The sequence below is a fragment of the Pteronotus mesoamericanus genome, unplaced genomic scaffold, assembly GCF_021234165.1.
Source record: "Pteronotus mesoamericanus isolate MK-2021 breed Mesoamerican mustached bat unplaced genomic scaffold, CSHL_Meso_final contig_101, whole genome shotgun sequence".
NCBI classification, from domain to species: domain Eukaryota; kingdom Metazoa; phylum Chordata; class Mammalia; order Chiroptera; family Mormoopidae; genus Pteronotus; species Pteronotus mesoamericanus.
In genome coordinates this window covers 15,220,424-15,245,781 of record NW_026555001.1, presented here as the reverse complement: position 1 = coordinate 15,245,781, position 25,358 = coordinate 15,220,424, and the positions used below count along the sequence as shown (strand labels likewise).

The following is a 25,358-nucleotide window of genomic DNA, read 5'->3' as shown; positions in this document are numbered from 1 at the left end:
GAAGCTGGCTGAGTACTTTTCTCTGTAAGAGTTTCTGAGGTCATCTGACCACTTACCCCACACCTCCGATTGTTCTATGCATTCCAAAATTATGGTTTGCCTATTTCTCATTGCTGGGGTATGTCCTTGCTTAGGAAGCAGTATCACAGTCATGATGAGTCTGCAGCATCCCACAAAAGGATTTTAACAATGTGAGCTATAATACAGCAGGTCCTCAAATAACATCCTTTCATTCAACACTGTGTCATTATAATGTTGATGAGATGCCACAGGAACTCTTATGTAAATTCACGTATGATAAAATTGGTTTCATTATACATCATTCACAGAACCACCCTGACCAGTGTAGCTCTGTTGGTTGGGCATTGTCTCACAAAGCAGGTTCGATTCCCGGACAGGGCACATGCAGGTGCAGTCCCCAGTCAGGGCATGTATGAGGCAATGATGTTTTTCACCCTCTTTCTCCCTCCCTTCCCCTCTCTAAAACCTTAAAAAAATATATATATTGTACTTGGGTTCTAAACATCTCCTAAATATAGGTTTGAAATAAAGTAGCTAAACATGTTTAATAAGTCAACAATGTGACAATATCATGAAGGATCAAAAACCATGACTTGTAGAAGAATGATTAAGGTAACTGAAGATATTTAATCTAGAGAAGACTTGGGAAACACATGATAGCTATTTTAAATACTTAAAAGGGCAATCAAAGAGAAGAATGACTAGATTTTCTAATACCCATGGTAAAACTTATAGAGGGATACTCTGACTGAATATAAAAGATGTTTTAAAACATGACTGTCTAGGAGTGTTCAAGTAGGGTCAGATGATCAGTGATTAGGAGTATTTCCTAAGCAGGACCAAGTAAGATCTGAGCCACTGTTCTATTGGTAGTGTGTTTGTGGTGTTCCTCAGTTAAAGTACTACTATAAGCAGCTTCAGTCCAATAAATTACTACCTCTTCCCCACACCCCCATGGGCTTGCATGTTGGTTACTCTAAGCAAGAAGCTGGGAGCCTTCATGTAGATACCCTTTCCAGTTCTCCAAACATCCACTCACATGTGGTCTCAAAAACACTCAGTACCTTTACTTAGCTTTACCCATTTCACAATATGCTCAATATGAGCAATTTGACTCCCAAGCCTAGGTCAGGCCTGAGTGTTTCTTGTGAGCCAGAGTTTTAGGCTAAAGAGCCTTGAGAGTTTGTGGAGGGCAAGGCCCCCTTGCCCACAGGGGGCCGTGATGACAGCAGAAGTTGATGGAAGGAGAGGTATCTAAGGAGCCCTGGGGAGGCAGGTCTAAAGGTCAAGGCCTGGCAGCATCACTGTCCAAGAAGGCCCCAGTTCCCATGGCCTGTGCACGGGGGCCATTTGTACTTGGCAGACTACATTCCAAGGGTCCTGTGTAGACCACAACTAGGGACTGGGCAGAAGGCGATGGCTGGGTGGAGAGAAGCCAGGCTCTTCAATAGGGGAGGACGGTTGAAACATAGCATTGAACTGGGCTTGGCTCTCAAGCTGCATACGGTGGCCCAGTGGAGAGGTGAGTCCACGGATAAAATGGATCCGAACCAGCCCTGACTGCCCCCCAGACACGAGCCAGCCATAGGAGTCCAAGTTTGGGCTGAAACGTACCTGTGAAGAGAATAGAAAACAAAAGAGAGATGCCCATGATTGGTGCTTTAGGGTGAGTCCTAGCTATGAGAGCCAGAAACATGGGCCACAATCTGAAAGGACAGGACCATGAGTGGGTGACCAGGAACAAGAGGACAACAAACAAGGTAAGCTCTTAAAGATGAGCTTGCCAGAAGCTTTTTTCCCTCCTTAGCCCTCTTGGTTGACTTTTCATCTCCCATTTCATTGACTACAGGCCCAGAGTTGTGAGAAAATGAGAGTGAAGGGAGGAGGAGATGAGAGACAAGGTTCTTACCTTATGAACAGCCTCCAGCGGCAGCCTGTCCAGGCAGAGCCGAGAATGCACCTCTCCCTCCTGCATACGCAGCATTGGTTCTCTATGGAGCAGACCGTGGAACGAACTCTGGGAAGGGGCCGTGTAATAGGAGAAAGCAAGCAGCTTCTTAGTTTTGCATCTGTGTGCTGGAACCCTTTAGAACTCCCTATTATATAAGGACTAAAGTTTTCTACTTTTTCCAATACCACACCCATTCCCCTGGCCCCAATTTACCAAATCTGTGTCTTGAAAGAGCAAGTAGTGATGGTTGACAGTTTCAGCATAAGTTCGAGCCTTGGGAGGGTTGAGGGCCCCAGATGAAGCAGAAGAGTGGTCCTGACCTTCAGGACTATCCTGATAGGGCATCAGATCTGCTTTATATATAGGCTAAAAATGAGACCATGAAATTGGGTTCTGTAAGACCGAAGACAGAATATAAGGTAAAGCTGAAGGAGTAGTTCATCATCGCCAAGCCCTTACTGTATGAAATGTTAAAGGGACTTATCCAAGAAAAAGGAAAAGATCAAAACTATGAACAGTAAAATGACAACAAACTCACAATCATCAGCAACTGAAGCTTAAAAAAAAACCCCAACAATTAAGCAAACAACTAGAACAGGAACAGAATCACGGAAATGGAAATCACATGGAGAGTTATCAGCAGGGAGGGGGTGGGGGAAGAATGGGGGAAAAGGTACAGGGAATAAGAAGCATAATTGGTAGGTACAAAATAGACAGGGGGAGGTTAAGAACAATCTAGGAAATGGAGGAGCCAAAGAGCTGATATGTATGACCCATGGACATGAACTAAGGGGGGGGGGGGGGAGCTGGAGGGAGGAGGGTGCCAGATGGAGGGGGATAAAGGGGAGAAAAAAAGTGGGACAACTGTAATAGCATAATCAATAAAACATACTTTAAAAGAAAGACTGAAGGTAGAATAAAAGTAAAAGAGATAAAATTGGTTTGGGGCAGGAGAGACTTAAAGATGAAGAAAGTAGTATGTTTAAACATATGTTCAGATGCACTAGGGTAGGGAATAGTATGTGCAACTCTGTACCAAGACTCCCAGGGATAATATCATGGCTGGGAGACCTAATACTAATTTGTACTCTACTACTAGTTTGTAGTACTAATTGGGGAGGTCGTGGATTAGGACCTAAGACATGGTGCTGTCATAAATATTCATATACGTACAAATCTTCGCTCTACAGGTCGCTTGACAGTTATTGGGTTCAATGCCATATCAGGCAATATAGCTGCAATGAGCTCTCCAGATGTATCTCCTGCGGCTATTGTCCCAAGCCAGTCGGATCCTGAAAGACTCTAATAGGAAAAGACAGATTTTAGTCACTCATGCAGTCAGTTCTGTGAACTGATAATAACTGCAATCTCAGGGGGAAGAGACACATACACAAACAAAAATGAGTTTACCATAACCCATATCCCTGGTGATACAGTTACCATACACCTATCTTCTATCCAAAACTACTGCCTCTTTCTGGCCACCACTAGGTGAGTAAATGAATCATTTTCCTGCATAATGAAGATTTCAAAGACAGGAGCTCACCCAGACAGTGCCTTTTCGAGGAGCAGTGAAGTAGGCCTTGTAACCAAGGTAACCAGCATCAATATAATGAATTCCACAGAGTCCATAACTATAAGAGAAAAACAGAACTTTCCTTTTTCTAAGATTAAATTCATTTCTTCTCCCCATGTCCTTCCAAAATTTAAACCACCTCAGTGAATGAAACCCACACCACCCCCCCACAATAATCTGGCACACTCTGCACCCCATCCCCTAGAGTCTGTCCCCTGAGCTTCTCCTATCTCCACCCTGCCATACGAGGCATAGCAGTTGTCCTGAGCCACAGTGACACCATTGTAGGGGGGCAGCCAGGCCAGCTCTGTACTCAAGAAGCGCTTGATAGAGTTTATTGGTTCATAAGGTCGTCGAAGGTCCCAGAATTTGATTTTCCGGTCACTCCCTGCAGACACTATGAAATGACTGTGGAAAAATGGAAGATGAGGGAGAAGATCAAATCTGAACAAGCCTGGAACAGTCCTCTGGTCCCAGCTTCAACCACCACCCCCCCCCCCGCCCCGGCCCCGCTCTCCTATTCCAACCTGTTGGCTTTGCACCACTGAAGACTACGCACAGCCTGGTCATGGGCTAGGAAACACTGGAAGGGGTAGAGCTTTAAGGAGCCATCGGAGAGCTGTATTCGCTGCAGGGGTGAGTTAGTGGGAAGGTTCCAGAAAACCACCATGCCTGAGGTAGGGACAGAACATGTAGGTATTAAGGCAGGTTCTCCTGTGCTCTAATTACTGTCTCTTATCTTCTATCCTCAGATCTGATCCCTTGGAAATGACAGGGATCGTGATTAGCTAGCCAACATTCCCTCCATTGTTTAAAGACTCAATCTGATATTTTTAGTTCCAATTCTCAGCAACGACTAATATTTTAGTCTGGGACCTGCAGTTGAAAGGTAGGTTGACTGCACTCAGTAGCCTCTACTCATTAATAAATAAAAGTAAAGGGATTTTAAAAGAACATAAACCCTCTAGGACAGGGCTGGCAAACTATATAGCCCATGGGCCAAATACAGCCTGCCGCCTGTTTGGTAAATAAAATTTGACTGGAGCACAGCCACATTCATTCATTTACCTAATGTGTATGGTAGCTTTCACTTCACAATGGTGGAGCTGAATAGTTCCAACAATGGCCAAACAGCCCACATAACATAAAATATTCACTATCTGGCCCTTTACAGAAATGTTTGCCAACTGTGCTCTAAGACAAAGAGAACAGGCAAGGAGCCAAAAGCAACAAAATACAGAGGAGCAGAAAACAAATAGACAAACAGAAACTAACTTGGCTGACCCAAAACAAGCTGACCCCTTACCAGGTGCCAGAGAAGGAGGTAATCAAAAATGTAACTTTGATAAAAATAAAAGACAAAATAGAGAACAATGGAATTTAATAAATAAAATTTGGGAAAATATATGTAGCTAAAACCTTTTATACATAAACTCAGGAAAAGTAGCATCTATAAACCCTTCTTGAAGAAAATGTATTGACAGTGATTTACAGCTAAGCAACATAAATAATTCAAATGGAAGGGGAGGCAGATGAAAGGACTGGTAGAGACTTGAGATCATTTCAATATAAGATAAGGATTAAATAACTTTGGGAATTAAGATAGCAAAATAGCATCAAGTTGCATGTACCTCAACAATGTAAAAATAATATCACCAAAAGAAACACAATTAGGAGATGGTGGGAAGGATGATAAGAAATGTACTAATTTCCTTATCTACAGAGCAGAAAGGCCACTGATGATGTCCTAAAAATAAACTTGTCATTTAAAAATGACAACCTAGTCCTGGCTGGTGTGACTCAGTGGATTGAGCGCTGGCCGGCAGAACAAAAGATCAATTCTGAGCCAGGGCACATGCCTGGGTTGTGGGCCAGGTCCCCAGTTGAGGGCGTGCGAGAGGCAACTGATCTTTTTTCTCTTACATGTTCTCCTCCCTCTTTCTTCCACCTCTCCCCCCTCTCTAAAAAACCAAATAGATAAAGTCTTTAAAAAAAATAAAAATGGAAACCTAATTATCTCCGACTACTTAATGTTATTTATAATCTTTTATTTTTCCTTTCCAATCTTAAAAGTATCTTTTAAGGAACTAATGTCTCTGTGGTAAAGACATTTATTGGGAGCTCAGCTAATCTTTCAGTTTCATTTGTCTTTTTCTTCTATAAAATTAAAGTATAATTCAATTGAATACCTTTCAATTTAAAATAGCTTAGAGTATGATCCCATTTTTAAACAGATTATATTCATTTATTTTTAGGGAGAGGGGAAGGGAGGGAGAAAGAGGGAGAGAAGTATCAATATGCAAGAGATACATCGATTGGTTGACTCTTGCGTGCCCCCAGCTGAGGACCTGGCTGGCAACCCAGGCATGTGCCCTGACTGGGAATTGAACCACGGACATTTCGGTTCACAGGCTGGAGCCACACCTGCCAGGGCTGACCCCATTTCTTTTTATCTGTATATACGCATAGAGAACTACATGAAATGATGTTCATCTACTCAATTATTTTTTTGAATAGAAAAATTCTAGTACCTTTTTTCTTTGTATTTTTTTAACATTGCTGGAATATTTATAACTATGTAATGCTCAGCACTGAATCAAAAAGGAAACAACCACCCAAAACAAGCATATATGAAAACCTAAAGAGCAACAGCTCCCTACATTTTGTTTTGTATTTTTACCATTATAGTATCCAGCAGCCAGGTGGTGGTGGGGCCGGGTGGGCATCCAGGCCAGGCTAAGGCACTGACCACACTCAGAGGGGTCTGACAGTTGCATAGACCCCACCTGAAGGGTTGCCACAGATTGTACCTGCCGGGACAAAGAGATGGGACTAGGGTTAGGGTTCCCTACTGTCTGGAACAAACACTCGAATTAGTGTGCAATCCAGCAGGAGAGGAAGATCTCTCAGAGTTAGAAAGAGGCTCATGGAATCAGTAAGGGGGGCTTTAGAAGATGGAGCCTCGGGCGAGGCAGCAGGTTCCTCACTCACCTTATAGATGGCGGGCTTCACTGCATCTGTGAGGGGAAAAGAGAAGTAACAGATACTCTAGATCCAGAGGACCGAGGTCCCAATTAGCCTTGGTCTTAGATCAGCACCCCACCCTTTCAAATAACACTTTCCCTTACATTCTTACCTTCCCACTGTCAAATGCAGAAACCCACCTCACTGCCCCATCTTCTTCCTTCCTCCTGTTATACCTGGGAGTATCTTTCCTGTCAGAATGGCTCATCTCTCCCACTCTGCTCTCTTCTGATCATCCCCCACCTTTTCCATCTCCCACCTTTGCTCTTTGGTTACCTGTCTTTCCTCCGCCATTATTCACTTTCTCTCACCCTACCGGGTCATTCTTACATTCACATGTAAACATGCACTATTGTCTCCTATCTAAACCAACCAAACAAAACCCTTCCTTTACCCTGTAACTGTTCCCTTCCACAGCCAAACTTCCTGAAAGACCTGCCTATCCATTCTGTCTTCACATTCTCACCTCCCATTCCCTCAAGCTACTCCTCCACCAGATCACCAAAAAGGGGCTTTCTCAGGGTTCAGTCCTGGATGCCCCCTTCTTTACTCAGTACAATTGAAAAACAAATAAATTCAATAAACAGAAGCTGCCTTTCCCTGGGACCCTCCTCTTCTTGCTCATCTTCAACTCTGTATTTTCTCCCTCTCTTCACAACAGGAATGTGTTCCTGTGCATGTGTGGTGGCGAGGGCAGAAGAGGCTGAAGATAAGACTGAGAGTGTGGCAGGGGAGACGAGCCCCACTGTCAGCCTCGGCCTTTAGGAGCTCTTTACACAGCCAATCAGCTGTGGCAGCAAGAGACAGAGGCCTTAGGGCACGGGAGAACAGGGAAGAGGGGGAGATAAAGGTAATGTGCTGAAAGAATGCAGTTAGAAGTCTGCAAGAGTAATAACTGCAGACTGCTGAAGAGAGAGGTCAAAAACAAAGTGTGTGAAGTCAGAATGGGAGGTGCGGCTGTGTAAGGGTGTCATCACCCTTTCTACTCAAGAGGGTGGGCCTAGGGGGATTTCAGGGGACGCCAGGCCCTACAAAGCTCTGGCCATCGCCACAAAGCCCCATTCGCCTTGCTGTGCTACTCACCTGGGGGCTGATGAGCCAGCAGGGCCTCGGGATGAGGCAGACTGAACAGCAGCACCTTCCCGTCTGAGCAGGCAAGAGCCAAGAGACCCAACCGGGGCAAGAGAGGAGCCTAGAAGGTGAGACCAGATCTGCACTGAGGCTTGCTGCCTTCAGGAGCCTCAGAAAACTTTTGAGGTTCTGGTCTCTGAAAATATGATATGGAGGTGCTGGAAAAAGACGCCATCCACCACCCTCCAAACTCTGTTCCTCCAACTCTGGGAACATCCAAGGCCTCTTAGTCCCGGCTCTGAGTCCTAAGGCCATTACAAAACCAACTGGGAGGTACCTGCCGAGGGGTGCCTGGAAGTTCCCATGCTCCACTGGGGCAGAACTTAAGGTCCCAGACACAGCCATGGTCAGAAGCAATCCCATAGACAAAGTGAGCTCTGTTGCCAGGACTGAGGAGAGAAATCATGTGGGGAGAAATGAGTAGAAAGAAGGGGACCAGAGCTGCCGGAGCCTGTGTCCCCCCCGATCTCAAGCCAATCCAAGCCTGCCTTCCAACCTGGACTCTGCCCAGTACCATGCTGCCCTCCTCCACCGCCCTCCTGTGGCAAGGGCCCAGCCCTGGCTCACCAGCTTTCATGCTGCAAGGTCCCAAGGCCCCAGAGCTGGAGCAGCCCAGGGCCCGAATGGAGCTGGCTCAGCGCATGTGTCTCATTCATGTCAGGGCTGGAGAAAAGGGCCACGTACTGCGAGGCCGCCGCCCCCTCTGGCACTGGGCACCAGTCCAGAGCCCAGAGAGGTCCCCCTGTGAAGAAGGACACATCCCCGCGCTCTGGGTGTGCCGTGATGGAACTAAATCTAGAGGAAAGTCCAAGAGGGGATGAAAAAGAAGTTACTAAAAGGCAATGATAACTTTACAAGTGGATAGGTAAATAAACTGTGATACATCAATTACTTTGCACTACGAAGAAATGACCTATCAAACCATGAAAAGACATGGAAGAACCTTAAGAGCATATTACTAAGTTAAAGAAGCCCATCTCAAAAGGCTAATACTGTATGATTCCAACTACATGCCCTTCTGGAAAAGACAAAATCACGGAGATAATCACAAGATCACTGACAGCCTGAGGTTGGGGTAAGAGGGATGACTAGGTGGAGTGCACAGGATTTTGGAGCAGTGAAAATAACTCTGTGATACCACAGTGATAAATACAATTTATTAGATATTTGTCCAAACCCACTTAATGGACACTCCAAGAGTGAATCCTAATGTAAACCATGGATTTGGAGTGGCTGTGATATATCAATGCAGGTTCACCAACTGACGTAGGTTCACCATCTCTGGTGGGTGACGCTGGTAGTGGGAGAGACTATGCATGTGTGAGGACAGGCGGTATATGAGAAATCTCTGTCCCTTTCAATTTTCCTGTGAACCTGAACAGCTCTAAAAAAAAAAAAAGTTAAGGAAAAAAAAAAAAAAAGACAAGGACAAAATGGGAGCGCTACCAGAAGCTAGTATGAACTGGCTTAAGCAAGGGCCAGAATATCAAGAACAGTCTACAGGTGAGAACACTCCTAGCCAACTTTTATATCTTCCTCCTTTCCTTCACCATCAAAGACATCAGGCTGTGCATTCCGGTTACGACACCGTTCTTTGTAGGGCCAGTCAATCTGAGTAGGTAAGACCTCGTAACAGGTTTGACCCTCAGTCTCCCTAGCTTCCCTCAGTCTGGCAAGCAGCAACGAGCACTGCAAATTGGAAGGTACTGATGAGGTCTACCGACGACTCTGACCCTTGGGACCAACTGGACAAGCACCAGGGGAAGAACAGGGCCAATCTGTCATCTCTTTCAACATTTATTTGTCCTATTTCTGTCTCCTAGAATCAAAAAAAAAGAAAATGCAATTCCTTTGACATCCTCTTCACCTGTTTATTCGATAGAGTGTGCCATCTTCAGGAAGTCCCTCACGTTGTACAGAAAACAGTGGAGACTTCTCCTCCTGGGGCAGGTAGGGTGCTGCCTCACTATGGGAAGGCAAAGAAACAACAGCCTGAATCTGGAAGAGTTTCTCCCATTCTAGGATTCCCATCATAAATCTCAAGTTCTCCGTCACCCTTCCATCTCCAGTGGCATCACCCCCTCCAAGGCTTCTAAGATGTCTCTTCAACTTACAGTTCAGATAACAAGTGCCACTTCCAGGCTAAAGGAATCCACTCTGCAAACTCCCAGTATGAATGCTTCTGTTCTCGGCTGGAGGAATGGAAGAAGCATTAATGGAGGAGGAGATAAATTCTAAAGCAGTGCTGCCCAATAAAACTCTGTGACGATGGAAGTGACCCATTACCTGCCCAATGCATGAACTGCTAGCTGGGCACTTGAAACGGGGCTAGAGCAAACGAGAAACTAGACTTCTAATTTTAAATGGCCATGTGCAGCTAGTGGCCGTATTGGATAGCGCAGTTCTACAGCTCTTGTCTTTGGAGCAGAGCCATTTGTTTATTTATTTATTTTTAAAGATTTTATTTATTTTTAGAAAGAGAGGAAGGGAGGAAAGAGAGGGAGAGAAACAGCAATGTGTAAGAGGTACAGTGATCAGTTGCCTCTCACAAGCCCCCAACAGGGAACCTGGCCCACGACCAAGGCATATGCCCTAACCGGGACCAGAACTAGTGACCTTCTGGTCCACAGGATGATGAACGTCCTCAGTGTTCTGTCCTGTGAGTGGCTTCCCTCCTTCCCACAGCTCCACTTCTAGGTCATCCTTTGTACTCCACCCCCGGCCCCCAGCCCCAGCCCCCAGGCCCCCAGCCTCACAGGTCCTTGGTGAGATGCAGGCACTTCCAAACAGGAGCCATGACATGATTTGGTAGGCCATTGGGAGCCATGCCCCGGCAGTGTGGCTTCTGCTTCTGGGGATCGAATGAGGCAAGTATAAGGGGGAGAACCTTCTAGGCTGGATAAAATCCCAAGGAGACAGCTTTCCCGGCTTTTACTTCTCTTGGTACCACTTCCTCTCTAACCTTTACCCTATCAGAACTTTAAAAAAGATTTATGTCTCAATCATGACTTCTTTGCATTTTGCTCCTGCTCCTCCATCAAAACTGCAAAATTTGTTATCTACTTTTTGATCATCTTCCTTGACATCTCCGTGTACTTAATTTAGAGGACTCCCATTTACTTTTTGAAACTCCTGCCTTATGGAGTAGTCTCTCTTTATTTCTCCTACCTTTCTCATATTCCTTTGTCAGCTTTCCTTCCTCCGATAGATTTTGTTCATGACGGTATTTCCCAGAGACCTTCTGACTTCTGCTCAACCCGCTATACATGCACTGCTGGTAATTTCACCCCATGTCCCATCATCATACCTGATTATCAAGTGTGACTACCATCACTACTTATCAAGTTTATATTTTAGTAAACTCAAACTTTACTAGGTATCAACTTTTCTACAAACTTGAGACCCATACAGTGGTGCTGAGACGTATTAGGGCCCGAGGCAAAAGGAAAATTCAGTTAATACAGCTCCTATCTTTATTTAAGATTTGGCATTTTGGTCATTAGAGATGTTAATTTTGATTTTTAAAAATGTTGTATCAAAGATTTATTTTGATTTCTGCGGGATTTCGTGCTCCCTTAAATGCTGCACTTAAGAAGGTCCCATATACAGGGTGGGGCAAAAGTAGGTTTACATTTGTGAGTACGTGAAACAGTTGTCTTACGTTATCTACTAATTGTATTATTTTCCATATAAACAACTGTAAATCTACTTTTTCCCCACCCTGTAGATGGCAACCAGATGTCCCCAGAAGGATGGCTGATGGCCCCCAGGCACCTCCAACTCAGGATATCGGAAAGTGAACTCATCACCCGCCCCTCTCACCTTCGCCTCTCCTGCGCTCCCCGCTCTTCCTGTGTCCCCAGGTTCAGTGCATGAGAGCACCATCTAAGCTGGAAATTCCTACTCCTTCCTTTTCTTCAATTCCCAAGCCCCTTCAATTCTCTCGTATTCCTCGAGTCTGCCCCCTGCCCCCCTTCTCTTCCTTCACTGCTTGATTCAGGCCCTCACTCTCTCACCTAGATCACTGAAGCTGTCATTTAATCAAGAGCATATGACCTGTTTTCCTAACTGACCATGTTATTTTTCTGCTTAAAAACCTATGTTGTACAGTTTTGATTGGGATGGTGAAAAAGTCTTGGAAATGGATAGTGATGATAGTTACTCAACATTGTGAATGCACTAAAAGCCAATGAAATACACATTTTTAAGTGTTAACGTTTCCAGTTATGTAAATTTTACAATCAAACCAACACACACCTTTGCTGGCTCCTACCAATCCTAGTCCTTTTATACTCTCTAGTGTAATCTCTCCACTACTATACCCCAGGCCTTATGCTGCAGCCATGTTCAATTTCTGGGAAAACCAATCTTTCTGACAAACTTCCATTTACCTTTCAAGACCCAGCTGAACTATCATTACTCTGTGAAGCCTAAGCAGTTAAGACACCCCTCCCCTAAAGGCCTAGAGCATTTTGTTCACTCCTGATCTAGCACTTACCACACTGACCTTTGAGAGGCAGGACTCTTTCTTATCCACACCTGTGTTTCCTAGTACAGAGTAGATGCTCAATATATGAATGAATAAACTTGTTTACTTACACCCTCAATCCCTGCAATCTCAACTGTATTTGAAGTTGTCCCTTTCTTCTTTTACCTCTTTTGGCCCTTATAGTTACTAGGCCAAAACTTCCCTTCTGGGCACCCTCTTGACCCCTAATAACCCTACCATTTTCCCATTCACTTTCTTGTCCACGCAGTTACCCCTGACGTGGATCCTCGCGGGGTGCTTCGGGGCACGACAGGCTCCGGTTCAGATGAGCTCTCACTCGGGGCCTCACTTTCTTCTCCATCTTCAGCCTCAACCTTCAGAACAAAGTCTTCATCTTGTGCAGTATCAGCCTCTTCTTCTCCCCCCTGACAGGCTGGCAGTTGCCCAGTTTTCTTTGGTTTGGTGGGGCTGCTCATCTTGGGACTCTCAGGACAGGACACCGGAGCAGGCAGGGCTGTTGAGAGCTCTTCGGCCAGTTCCTGAAGATACAGAAGTGCCCTGCGGAATAGGGCAGAGTCAGAGCCATACTCACAAACACTTAACTAAGAGCCCATTTAGTTTGTAGGAAAAGTGTCCAGACACTTGGCTGATTCTTTTTTCACTGGATCCTCCCTGTGACCCTGTAAAGCAGCTATTAATTGCCCCTTCCCATTTGACAGATGAAGAAACAGAAATCCAGGAAAGTTAACTGACTTGGCCAAGATGATTCAGATAACATATGTGGGATCTAAACCTCTTCTTCTGATTTCACGTCCCAAGCACTTTTCACTCTATCGGTGTCAAAACTCAGAGTGCAAAAAAAAAAAAGGAAAAGCACATATATACTGATATACATTCAGTGGTAAAACTGCAATGAAGACCTGCGGGAAATTGTGAAAAATGTGATAGGATACAAGGTGCAGAAAGAAACCTCTTAGACAAAGTCAGCAACAGACTGAAGTTGCTGTGGTAAAAGCCAGAAGATTGCTCAAGTCCCCAAATCCAGACACCAACCCCACTTACCTGATGCCTCATCATAGTCTTCTCCTCCCCAACATCTGACCCACCCTGATCCCTTTACCCAGCCACCTCCACCAAGATGTGCTGCAATCCTTACACTTGGGCAGCCCTGCGGCGGGGTCGTTCCCCAGGTGGGGTCTCAAAGTCCTCAGGAGGTCTCTTCGGAGGTGGAGACTCTGGCTGATCGAGGCCTTTTGACAGCTTCAGCAGTAGCAGCTCTGCCTTGGGCTTTCGACCTCGTTTCTTAGGCATAGGGGTGGAGAGAGGGCTGGCTTGATCCAGGTGACCAGGAACCAGAGGGGCTGTTGGAGGATTAGGTTGTTGGGGCCCTTTGGGGCCTTTCCGTGTCCTACCACCTCTCTTCCGGCCAGGCTTTGAGGCTCTAGGCTTGGAGACCTTTGACATCTCTGAAGAAAGATCTGTAGAGAAGAACACGGGTCTATGAGGTGTGGCCAAAGCTCAAACCTCTATAGAATAGACTACATCATACCCAGGTGTGTAAGAAGTTTTAGCTCAACCTGTTCTCTTTCATCTTAAACTAAGCACTTAAGTGCGGGGAGAGAAAAAGATGAAAGGACAAGTTACATACCTTGCTGTTCCAGTCTAGAAAGGCTTTCCTGTTCTGGAAGGAACTTTTTCTCATCAAGAGAATCCTCAAATCCAGACAAAGGGGTGGGTAAAGACATCTCTATGGAAGCCTCTGTGCTGGTTGTTTCTGAAGTAGTCTTGACATCAAGTTGGTTTAGCACCTCTTGTCCAGGAGAGTCTACTACAGTTATGTTCCCCACGGGGCCGGCACCCCCCAGGGCAACACAGCCGACCCCGTAGGTATCCATCAGCACCCCCTAAAATGGCTGCCCCTGCACACAGAGACATACAGATGAGAAGAAGGCAAAAGCTATTTGTGCTGGCTCAGATTTTTCTACTTTCCTCCCCTCACGCCCCCTCCTGCAACAAGAAACCTAAACTCCCTGATCATTCATTCATTCAACAGTAATTATTCAATATCTTCTATATGTCAGGTATTGTTCTAAGAACTGATAATAGGACAATAAGCAAGGCAGACAAGGTCCCAGCCCTCATGGAGCTTACATGCTAGTGGAACTGACAATAAACAAACAATAATAAAGCTACCATTTATTAAACACTTGTTATGTGCCAAGCACTGTATTAAGAGATTTATTTACATTATTTAATTTAAAGCTCATAACATTTCTTGTAAGCACATTTCAGTGAATGCCTAGAGCTAACATCCATCCCTGTGAATATTAGTCAAGGAACAGATTTATTCAAAAATTAGTAAAACAGTTCTCTAGTGCCCTCTCATCAATCTTTCATGTGGGTGGGGGAGGTGGTAGGTTTTGAGACAATTAAGGAACATTCTACTACATTGAGAACTTTTCCCACAATGAAGAATAGCCTAAAAAATTGTCATGAATCTTCATGTTCTTCAAACCTAGGAAATCAGCTGTGCAACCATAGACCAAAGTAAACTGACAGAGATAAACAAAACATTGACTACCAAACCAAAAACCTGAGCAACACAGAACTCTGCAAGAGCACAGTTTTTGGCTAGAATAACCTGCCTGTCTGTGACAAAGGGGGAGAAATAACTCAAATCTGAGGAGGGAGCCCCCTGCCATAGGTCTGTATGTCTTAAAGATAAAAAAATCACCAGCCTCAATAGAAAAGTTTGCTGATAAAAGAACCATAAGAAATGTCATAGAAATTAAAGTTCACAACTGTCTCTTTTGAAGAAGCTACAGGCTAAGTGGATTATAAACTAAAACAATAGCCAACACTCTAACTCAGGTACTAAGGACACAACAGAACATCAAGTGCTAAAGATAGAATATAACAATGTCGAAGTAAATAGAGGTCAATGAAAATCTACCTGCATTGTTCTTTGGTAAACAGCAATCCCTGAACAGAACTACTCCATTCAAAATTAGTAATAAACAAAAAGGATCTAAATGGAACCTATGCACAGATACTACGGAAAAATATAAAGACACAAACACATGGGAAAAAAGTGAAAAGGACCCTTTCAAAGAAAGACTCCAGAAAACAGAAAAAGAATTTCCAATAAAAGCTGTATTTTCAAAAAAAAAAAAAAAACCCAAAAAACAAAAAAAAAACAACCCAGATATTGTGGAATTCGGGAAACAAGAGATCAAAATAAAGATAAGATAATGGCAAGGTAAAAAAATGGTAAGGAAAGAAACTGAGTAAAAGAATAAAATCATAGAAATGAAAACCAGAGAAGCAAAATGTTGAAACTATACTGCTGAAAAGAAAATGAATGATATGAAGGATGGGTTTGAGAAAAACCACATAGGGTGCAAAGAGATAAACGTGATTAGTTTGAAGATGACATAGATGGAAAATATAAAGTAGGAAGCCAACATTAGAACAACTGATGTTCCTAAAGAGAGATAAAAAATGGGAACAACAAAAAAACCCTACAAAAATTTAACAGAGAAAAATTTCCTGAAATAAAAAATAGTGTACTTTCCTGGAAAAAAAAAACAAAAAAAGACCTGACTCTATAGATCGAAAGGGCATACAGTGTAAAAGAGAAACAAAAACCAATAAAGAATCAAAAAGATCAAGAATTACCTTAGTGAAAATACCAAATTTCTCCTACAAAGAGGGAGAAAAATCAGGTCAGTCTCCGAGTTCTCAGAAACAAATGATTCTAGAAGATAAAGGAACACTAAAAGGATCAAGAACTTTCTTTCCTTTTTTTTTCTTTTCTTTTTTTTTTTAATTTGAGAAAGAAAGAAAGGGAGGGAGAAAGAGAAGAGAAACACCAATGTGTGAGAGAAACACCAGTTGGCCCAACCCACAGAGCCACACCAATCAGGGCAAGAGAATTCTTTACTTAACTGGTGTGTCATTCATGTAAAAGCAACAGGATGACATTCTCAATACACAAGTTTCTAGAAATCTAAAACTGATGCACCCTTACTTTAGCCAAAGAAAGATAAATCAATATAAAGAACTTTCTAATGGAGAAGTTATGATATAAAATTGGCAGTAAGCATTTAACAGTGGCACATCATTTGAGTTTGAACAACCATGGTTTGTTTAATAAACCATGGTTGTTTAAATAACATAGTTTATTTACCATGGTTATAAGCATGGTTGTTCAAATAACCAATGGTTAAACTCAACCATTGAGTTTAAACAACTACAGCTATAATACAGACTCTAACTTAAAATTTTTAAATGCCCCACAATGTAAAAAATATCAGTATTCTGGTTGTAGTGGACTAAAACAAAAAAAGAAGTATCCTAATTTTGTTTCTACGTTTGGTAAATTGAAAACATATAGATGTTATTAATACCATTTAGATGTTTAATAGACCTAAAAACAGTATACCATATTGTCTCCAAAATACCCTGTAGGCCATAAGAACCGTAAGAAATTTTTTTAACAAAACCATACAATATAAAAGATTAAAAGTAAAGGACACACACAACACACACATGCACAACCCCATTAAGATGACAGAGCAAGATAAAACATTAATTAAACAAATATATATCAGATAAATTCATCCACTGATAGATTTGGATTGATTTAAAAAAACAAACAACTATATGCTTTTTGAGAGATGTCTAAAACAAAGGAACTCAAAAAGCTGAAAGTAAAAAGATTAATTAAAATATAAAGGGCAAGACATCAAAATTACAACTAAACTACAAAACAATCATCGTTCGTAACCACCAGAAACTGAATGGAGGTCCTACAAATACAGAATTAAAGAAAAAACCACATCACAACTGGTAGGAGAGGTAGAGACACCGAACAGGCTGGTCCCACACAAAGTGTGACAGATTAAAACTGGGAAGGATATCCCGGAACAAGCAGTCCCAGACCGGGTTCGGGGGCCAGGAAGATAAGTCTCCATAACTTCTGGCTGTAAAAACCAGTGGAGGAAGATGGAAACTGCTGTTCCAGGCAGTTCCCCTTAAAGGGCCCACACACAGACTTACTCAGACTCACCCCCTCTGACCTCTAGCGTAAGGACAACAGCTTAAAAGACACCAGAGACACATGGTGAGAAACTGAATTGTCCAACCTCAGGGGGAGAACTAGGAGGCACCTTTTTCCCAGCCATAAATGTAGGCAGAGGCCACTATTCCTTTTCTGAGCCCCGCCCCCACGGATCCTGGCAGGCCCTGTGACATGTCTGACACCCTATCAACCAGGCTCACACTGTTTGCCACACCTTGGTGATTCCCTGAGGCCCTGTTCCACCCAACTTTCAGGCCCACCCAAGCTGTTTCCAGTGCTTTTCCATACAAATGGTTTGTCCTAGCTCATGCTTCAGATTTTCCTAAACTCCCTCAAACAAGCAGCATCTGGCCTCATGGAGCCCCATAACACTAATTAAGTGGCCCCAGGCCCAGCACTAGCAGCAGCTGGCCTTGGTTCACAGCTTGGCCCCACCTGGGCACCTCGAGGCTCAGCCCAAGTAGCAGCCATTTCCAGATCACTTTGTAGCGTATGTTGGGTGGCCCCAGACAGAACACAGGCAGTGGCTGGTCTTGGATGTACCAACAGCAATCAAGTCTCAACTACAAAATAAGGGTGGACATAGCACACACAGTGGGCGCACCCTGGGTATCCAGCTTGGGTGATAGGAGAGGCTGTGCCACTGGACGTTAGAGGACACCTACATTAGGCCACACTATCAAGAGAGTCAAAGCACCTCTACCTAACACACAGAAACAAACGCAGGGAAGCTGCCAAAATGAGGAGCCGAGGAAACATGGCCCCAATGAAAGAAGAGAACAAAACTCCAGAAAAAGAACTAAAATGGAGACAAGCAATCCAGCAGATGCAGAGTTCAAAACACTGGTTATAAGGATCTTCAATGAACCTAACAAGAACCTCAACAGCATAAAAAAGATCCAGTCAGAAACGAAGACTACACTAATTGAAATAGAGAAAAACTGACAGGGAATCAACAGTAGAATGGATGAAGCTGAGAATCAAATCAGTGATTTGGAACATAAGGAAGCCAAAAACAACCAATCAAAACAAGAAACAAGAGTCCAAAAAGTGAAGATAGTGTAAGGAGCCTCTGGGACAACTTCAAGTGTATCAACATTGGCATCATGAGTGTGCCAGAAAGCAAAAAATTGGAAAAGTATTTGAAAAAACAATGACAGAAAACTTCCCTGACTTGGTGAAGGAAACAAACATACAAGTCCAAAAGCACAGAGTCCCAAACAAGATGAACCTAGAGAGGCCTACACCAAGACACACCATAATTAAAATGCCAAAGGAAAAAGACAAAGGGAAAACCTTAAAAGCAGCAAGAGAAAAGCAGTTATTTACCTACAAGGGAGTTCCCATAAGACTGTCAGCTGATTTCTGAAAAGAAACTTTGCAGGCTAAAAGGGATTGGCAAGTGATGAAAAGCAAGGACCTACAACCAAGATTATTCTACCTAGCAAAGCTATCATTTAGACTCAAAGGACATATAAAGCGCTTCCCACATAAGAAAAAGGTAAGGGAGTTCATCATCACCAAACCATTATCATATGAAATGTTAAAGGGACTTCTTTAAGAAAACAATAAAAAATATTAACAATAAAAGTCAATAAATACATATCTATCAACAACTGAATCTAAAAAACAAAATAAACAAGCAGAACAGAAACAGAATTAAAGATACAGTGGACATTTTAATGGCTGCCAGATGGGATGATGATCAGGGGATGAGGAAAAAGGTAAAAAGGATTAAGTACAAATTGATTGTTACAGAATCGTCATGCGGATGTAAAGTACACACAGAGAACATAGTAACCAAAGAACATATATGCATGACCCATGGGCATGGACAATGGTGTGGGAATCACCTGAGGGAGTGGTGGGGGTCTGGGTGAAGGGGGGCTAAAAAGGAAAAATTGAGACAACTGTAATAACATAAACAATAAAATATAAGTTAAATAAAAAATACAAGTCAAATGTAAGCAACAAGAAAAAAAGAGTTTTGATCGTAATAGTGAAGTTAAATTCAGGGGGGAAACATTAAATGGGATAAAAACAGAGTACTTTATAATGAATAAAACTTCAAATCTTGTAAAAGATATGTCACGAATCTTTAGACATCACATAACATAGCATCAAAATACATAAAGCAAAATCTCCAGGAAATATAAGAGCTACTTCTTTTAATCAACGGCAGTTCAAGTAGGTAAGGACAAAGAAAGTGTGAATAAAATGATTACTGCCTTCTCTATTGGCCAAGATTCAGTTGCATAGAACAGAATCCTCTCTAGTTAGTTCAAGCTAAAAGGAATATATTAAAACAGCAGCCCCCCAACCTTTTTGGCACTAGGGACCAGTATTGTGGAAGACAATTTTTCCAGATTGGAGCGGGGGTTGAGAGGGATGGTTTCGGGATGATTCAAGAACATTCCATTCAAGCTCACCTCCTGCTGTGCGGCCCTGTTCCTAACAGGCCTGGACTGGTACTGGTCCGCGGCCTGGAGGTTGGGGACCCCTGTAAAGGGTATTAAATGGTTTACATCAGTGTTTCTCAAAGTGTGGTCCCAGAATTGGCAGTTTTAGCATCACTCAAAAATTTGTTAAAATTCCAATTTCCAGTCCTATTCCAGATACACTAAATCAGAAACTCTGGGATGAGGGCACTTTTTATAACCACAAGCCCTTCAGGAGATTCTAATGCACACTCAGGTTTGAGAATCACCTGCATAGGTCATTGAGAGGGTTGGCAGGAAAAAAAAGTTTAGGAATAAGGGCTTGTCAAACTGGAAAGTTGTTTTACAGCTTCTGATTCAAGAACCACATGGCCTCTCCTATGCCATGATGGGGACCCACTTGCGGAATTCAAGAAGACCCTGCCCAGATGATGGGTCTATTAACCAAGTTGCCTGTGCAAACCAAAAGTGACCAAGTAAATGGGGAAGATCCTTCTCTGGCTCCCAAATCCAAAAACATTTCACTGCCACAATCTGCACAAGCAAAATGCACACCTGCTGGCCTGCCCTCCTGCACTATAATCTCAGGTCCAAATTGGGAGTTCTTTGAGAGCACATTTGATTGGCAAGACTTAAATCATATTCAGAATCTCAGATGGTAAATTTCCAGGAATGACATTTCTAGCTTTCAGGCTCTCAAGTGGAGGTTACTTGTTCTCTCATAACCCACTTACCCCAGGGTAGAAAGTAGCATCAGTGTCTTCTCAATTCCTCTCCAATGCCACTTCTTGACAAATAGTCCTTCTCCTCTTGTAAAAACCTTGTGTCTTTGAAGCTTGAAACATTCAGCTAAACACTGCTAATCACTCCGTTGTCACACTCTGGACCTTGTCATCACATAAAACCTTTTAACCTCCAAAATCACTAAGACACCCACTATCTGATCACAGCCTCCCATCATTACAGCTAGGTTACTCAACTACTATCATTTTATCTGTCCTTCAACCATATCTAGTCACTCTCCAGTCTCTCCCTATGGTAACCACATGCAATCTAGCTTAGATTTCTTTATTTTAATCAGGCTCATTGCCATTATGAACTTCCTTTCTTTTCGGTCCACAGGTCTGGCAAAATTCGAGCCCTGGATGAACCGATCATCATCTTCCCCACTGCGTGCATCTAAGATGCCCAAGGGCTAGCAATAACACTTTGTCTTTTAATCGCTCCCATCTCCTCTCTTCTAACGTCTGATCCCCTGGTTCTCAGCAGATGACTTTGCCTCTGGTTTCTGAAACAAAACCCAAAGCCATTAGATGGGAAATACTTAAGATTGCTTGTCCAGTAGCCTAATCCTCCCTGCATCTGAACTGCTCCCTCATCCACTTTCTAAGGCCATACCTTCCACTGGTGCTCTGGCCTTTTTCCCCATCTTATGGAAACTAGACTCATTTATCCTTTTCCTTTCCATGGGGTCCTTCCAAAGAGCACTTAAATATGTTTATAGTTCTCACCTTAACACACATACAATTATATTTCAACTCTTAGTTCCCCTCCAAATAACATCTTCTTCGTCCCTCTCACAATCAAACTTTTTCGAGCTGTCTGTCCTTATAATTTAATTACCCTGCTGCCTCCTAACTAGGATATTGCCCCCAACTCATCTCTGAAGCTAAAAGGCATCAGTAATTGCTGTCAATTAATTAATGCGATTGACAATTCTCAGTCTTGTTTAACTTGACCTCTCAGCAGCACTGAGACCTCTTATCATTACTTTCTTGAAACATTCTGTTTTGTTGAGAAGTAATTCAATTGCAGATACTTTAAGACTTTTTACAAATGCTCCTCAATCTTTTACAATCGTCTCTCGCACCTATTTGGAAGCTTTTTTGCTTGTTTGCAAAGCCATCTCCTTTATGTTTCTAAAACATTTGACATAGTTTGCTTTCTTTTCTTTTTTAAAAGTTGTTTTACAAAACTTTTAGGTGATACAAAATATTTATAAATATATGTAGAATATAAAGAATAACAGTAAAACACCTCTATATCTGCCATGTTTCAACTTAGTTTTAATAGATTAATTCATGTTCAAACTTCTTTAAAATTTAAATGTTAATTATATAAACATAATGACAAACCAATGAATATAAACAGATTTGGGAACAAATGCAATGACTCTTGGCAAGCATTTAACTCAATTAGTGGAGGTAGAGTGATGAGGTCTATAGGAGAAAACCCTAGGTGGCTTGCACCATTCAGTGTGCCATGGTTATCAGTCTGTATGCTTTACAACAGAAATGAAGAATGTCAGTTAACCTAAGAAAGTTAAATGGAGATCAGCCAAGAGAATTTCTATACTATATATCTTAAAGATTTTCCGTATCAGTACACATATATTTATCTCATTCTTCTTGGTTACTATATATGATGTTTTATAGAATTGTTGTGTACTTAGGTATTTTCCACTTAAGGACAATTGGGTTATAATACTATTACAAACAATAATGCAACACGTAGTCTAGTATAGGTCTCTTCATTAATGAGAAATTATTTTTCTAGAATGAGCATCTCAAGTGGAATTCTGTACCAAGCTGAAGGGTACATACATTTTAAAATTTAACAGATGCTGCCATACAATTCACTGAAATAAAAACCAATATATATTTCCACTTACTATACCTGGCCATTTTAACACACCCTTGCTAATGTTTAATTTTTGCCAATCTGATGGGGAAAAGAATTCTTTATTTTCATTGATCTGATAATTGAAGTTAATTTCTTTTTGTACGTTGGATATCTGTATGTCTTTTCTGAACTGTGTGTACATACAAGTTGCCCATATTTCTACAGGGCAAATTCCTCTTTTCCTTACTGATCTGTGGAGTTCTGTTGTTTATGTTGCAAATATTTTCTCTCTGTACCTACTTTTTTGTTTATAATGTTCTTCCTAAACTGAAGTTAGATTTTATGAGTTAAATTTCTCAATCTTCTTCTTTATGAGCTGTTTCTTCTGTGTCTTAAAAAGGTATTTTCTACCCCACTAACAAAAACATACCCAATTTCACTTCCCTCTAATATTTTTTCTCTAAATTTGAATCTTATATGTAGCTCTTTAGTTTGTCTGGAATTTTCTTATGATAAGAGATATGAGTATTTACTTATTTTATATCTACCATCCCTGAAAGTTTCATCCTTTACCTGTCTGATTCGGTATTGTATCCGGAACCTGCTACGTGGTAAGTGTAATAATTAAACTCTGCTGATTGAATGACTAACTTCTCAAGGCACAAAAATCGCTTTCAAAAATGCACTTCATATAGAGGGCAGCAAGCAGCAGGGAATGGTGGTAAATTTCCATTTATGATTTCACAATACAAATTTTGGACACAAGTAAAGGAAGAAATGTTCAATCTGTGCTAAAGTTTACAAAATTTTACATTTGCACCCCAACTTGTCTGGTTCCCAAGATACTCCAAGTTGCCTGCCTGACCTCAGTCAAGGAAAATAATTAGATGACACTGTTTCTCAAACATGGAATTACTTTAAACTCATTGGTCTAACATAGTATTTCCCAAAGTGTTCCTATGGTACAACTGGTGGCATGCAAGGTGATTTTAGTGGTACAGAAATGAACAATTTTATTGGACTAATTGTGTTATTAACTTGTTTAAAAAAAAACTGTAACAAGCCCATGAAACCCATGGGTTCCTCTATACTGCTTAGATGGAGACTAAAGCACTTACACTTTAAAAATAAATCAATTTAAAGAAAACTATCGCCCTGATTAGTGTGGCTCAGTTGGTTGGGCTCCAGTCCAGGTCACATGCCTGGGTTCCATTTGGATCCCTGTCGGGGAGAGTTCAAGAGACAAATGATGGATGTTTCTCTCACATCTAACTTCCTCTCCTTCTCCCTCCCTTCCCCTCTCTCTCTCTAAGAATAAAAAAATAAAGTCTTTTAAAAAATAAAGAAAACTATTAAGAAAATAATAGTACAGTTGGTGAGAATGGATGGTAAAAAGTGATGGCGGCACAGGAATGACTGAAGTTTGTGTAACAACATGCCCCTGGGGCGAAGAGGCTTGGCCATACCCTACACCACTCTTAACAAAGTGAGTTATCACTGGGTGGGGTCGAAGTCGTCACCTCTGCCTTACGCAGCAGACAGCCAACTTGCCACGGAATTAAAGGGCTACACAGGGAAACGTAACTGGCCCTTGACTGCGCCAATGAGGTTGTAGCGCGCGGGGCACAACCCCCAGGGTTAGAAGCAGCTCAGCGAGGGAGAGGCTGGGACACAGCCGAATGAGGAGATTGACCCGCAACTACTATAGGGATGACCACCTGCCCTCCCTCACTCTTGGGCGCCTGAGCAGCTTTCACCACGAGCCCGTGCCTGAGGCCAGCCCTGAATTTCCTAAGGTTGAGGACTTACTGTAGGTTCGCAGAGTCGAGGGAGGTAATTAATGTAAGCAGCACCGAAGCCGGGACACAGGATGCCGTGTTACGGACACCGCGTGGGGGAAGAAGGCAAGACCCTTGGTTAGCAGAGATGGGTGATGCACTCTTGCCGCTGTGGGGAAGGAAGTGGGGAGCATGATGGTTTCTGTAGCAGCCCAGGGGCTGGAGGTCGCGATGCTGTGCAGAGATGGAATAGCGGAGCCAATATCTTAGCGCTACAGAAAAAGGAGGAGGAGTAATCGTGGGACCCCCCCCGCACACCCCATGGCGGTACACTCACCCTCAACCAAAGTCCTTCCGGAAGTCCAAGTTCGAAGATGGCGCCGCCCGTCTGGTCGCGGTTTTATGACGCAATCCGGTAGCTTCTCTTCATTGATGCCCCACCCCGGCGGGCGATGCGAGTGCACAAGGTAAACACGTGAGCTTGGTCGCGACTTTGTACCCGAAGACGTTTTCTATTACACTATGTATTCCATAATGCAGTGCGGCGAGAGTTCCCGAACCCTTTCGGAGCGGAGAAGCTCCTGGACTTTCGCGGCGCAGAGGACGCTGCACGGCCTTATGGGAATTGCAGTGTCCAGAAGGTAAGATTGACGCGTGCGCGGTCTCTACGCGATACTTGAGTGTGCTGTTTTTCCGGAGCGCTGAATCCTGGATTTCCTGCAATACTACGGGGCCTGTGGCGGGCAGGGCTAGGCCGGATGTGAGTCTTCACCTGAAAGCCCGGCGCCGACCAGCCGAGGACAGAGACTGGGAGACAAAGGAATCCTTGCGGCAGGCCGCCAAGAGATGACTCCGGCTTCCGCCGCGGGGCAGTCATCCCCGCCCCTCACCCTTCCGCAGACCCAACTACTAGTGAAGTCAAGGATGGACGTGAGACAGTAATGCAGTGTAAGGGGGCTTGGGGAAAGGACAGGACTGGGATGGGTCAGGAATAGAAAAACTCTGACCTAGGGACACAACACTCGAGTGAGACTATGGCTTGAACTCTGGGTTTTGTCATTGGTTTTGCCCCACTCCCTCACTGGGAGATGGGATGCGGATGAAAAAGAATGTAATCAATTCTGTTCTTTCCTGAAGCACTTAAAAGCTCTGTTTCACGCGTTTCCACAAACGAAATAGTTCGGGACATACAAATACATAGAAGGGGTGGGGTAAAACCTTTTTCTTCCCAAATAATGGCACCTA

General features: G+C 43.0%; 1 protein-coding gene across 4 annotated transcripts; it reads right to left on the bottom strand.

Annotated features, from left to right (window-relative positions):
- Nucleotides 1–671: 671 nt before the first annotated feature.
- GTF3C2 (general transcription factor IIIC subunit 2) lies at nucleotides 672–25,085 on the bottom strand. 4 transcript variants are annotated; one of them, XM_054568623.1, is made up of 22 exons: nucleotides 24,451–25,085; nucleotides 24,145–24,347; nucleotides 20,448–20,600; nucleotides 19,705–19,775; nucleotides 13,841–14,111; nucleotides 13,349–13,670; nucleotides 12,465–12,750; nucleotides 10,460–10,554; nucleotides 9,818–9,895; nucleotides 9,571–9,669; nucleotides 8,271–8,498; nucleotides 7,981–8,092; nucleotides 7,656–7,764; nucleotides 6,540–6,565; nucleotides 6,229–6,358; nucleotides 4,076–4,220; nucleotides 3,795–3,956; nucleotides 3,519–3,606; nucleotides 3,146–3,274; nucleotides 2,186–2,338; nucleotides 1,931–2,038; nucleotides 672–1,635 (listed from the first exon to the last, which is right to left on the bottom strand). In XM_054568623.1, exons 5-22 carry the CDS (start codon nucleotides 14,085–14,087, stop codon nucleotides 1,417–1,419), a joined length of 2,736 nt encoding a protein of 911 aa, XP_054424598.1. In that variant the 5' UTR covers nucleotides 14,088–14,111; nucleotides 19,705–19,775; nucleotides 20,448–20,600; nucleotides 24,145–24,347; nucleotides 24,451–25,085; the 3' UTR covers nucleotides 672–1,416. The 4 variants fall into 4 exon arrangements, with proteins under 4 accessions (XP_054424598.1, XP_054424603.1, XP_054424600.1 ...); XM_054568628.1 differs by having other exon boundaries at nucleotides 24,145–24,282; XM_054568625.1 differs by lacking the exons at nucleotides 20,448–20,600; nucleotides 24,451–25,085 and having other exon boundaries at nucleotides 24,145–24,443.
- Between the last annotated feature and the right edge of the window lie 273 nt (nucleotides 25,086–25,358).

Excerpts from the sequence above, each read along its gene's own strand:
- GTF3C2 (XM_054568623.1), bottom strand. The coding sequence starts at position 14,087 with ATGGATACCTACGGGGTCGGCTGTGTTGCCCTGGGGGGTGCCGGCCCC. Across the intron at positions 9,896-10,459 it reads CTGCATCTCACCAAGGACCT|CCGAGAACAGAAGCATTCAT; the intron begins GTGAGGCTGGGG and ends CCATTCCTCCAG. Across the intron at positions 7,765-7,980 it reads TTCCAGGCACCCCTCGGCAG|GCTCCTCTCTTGCCCCGGTT; the intron begins GTACCTCCCAGT and ends CTCACCTTCTAG.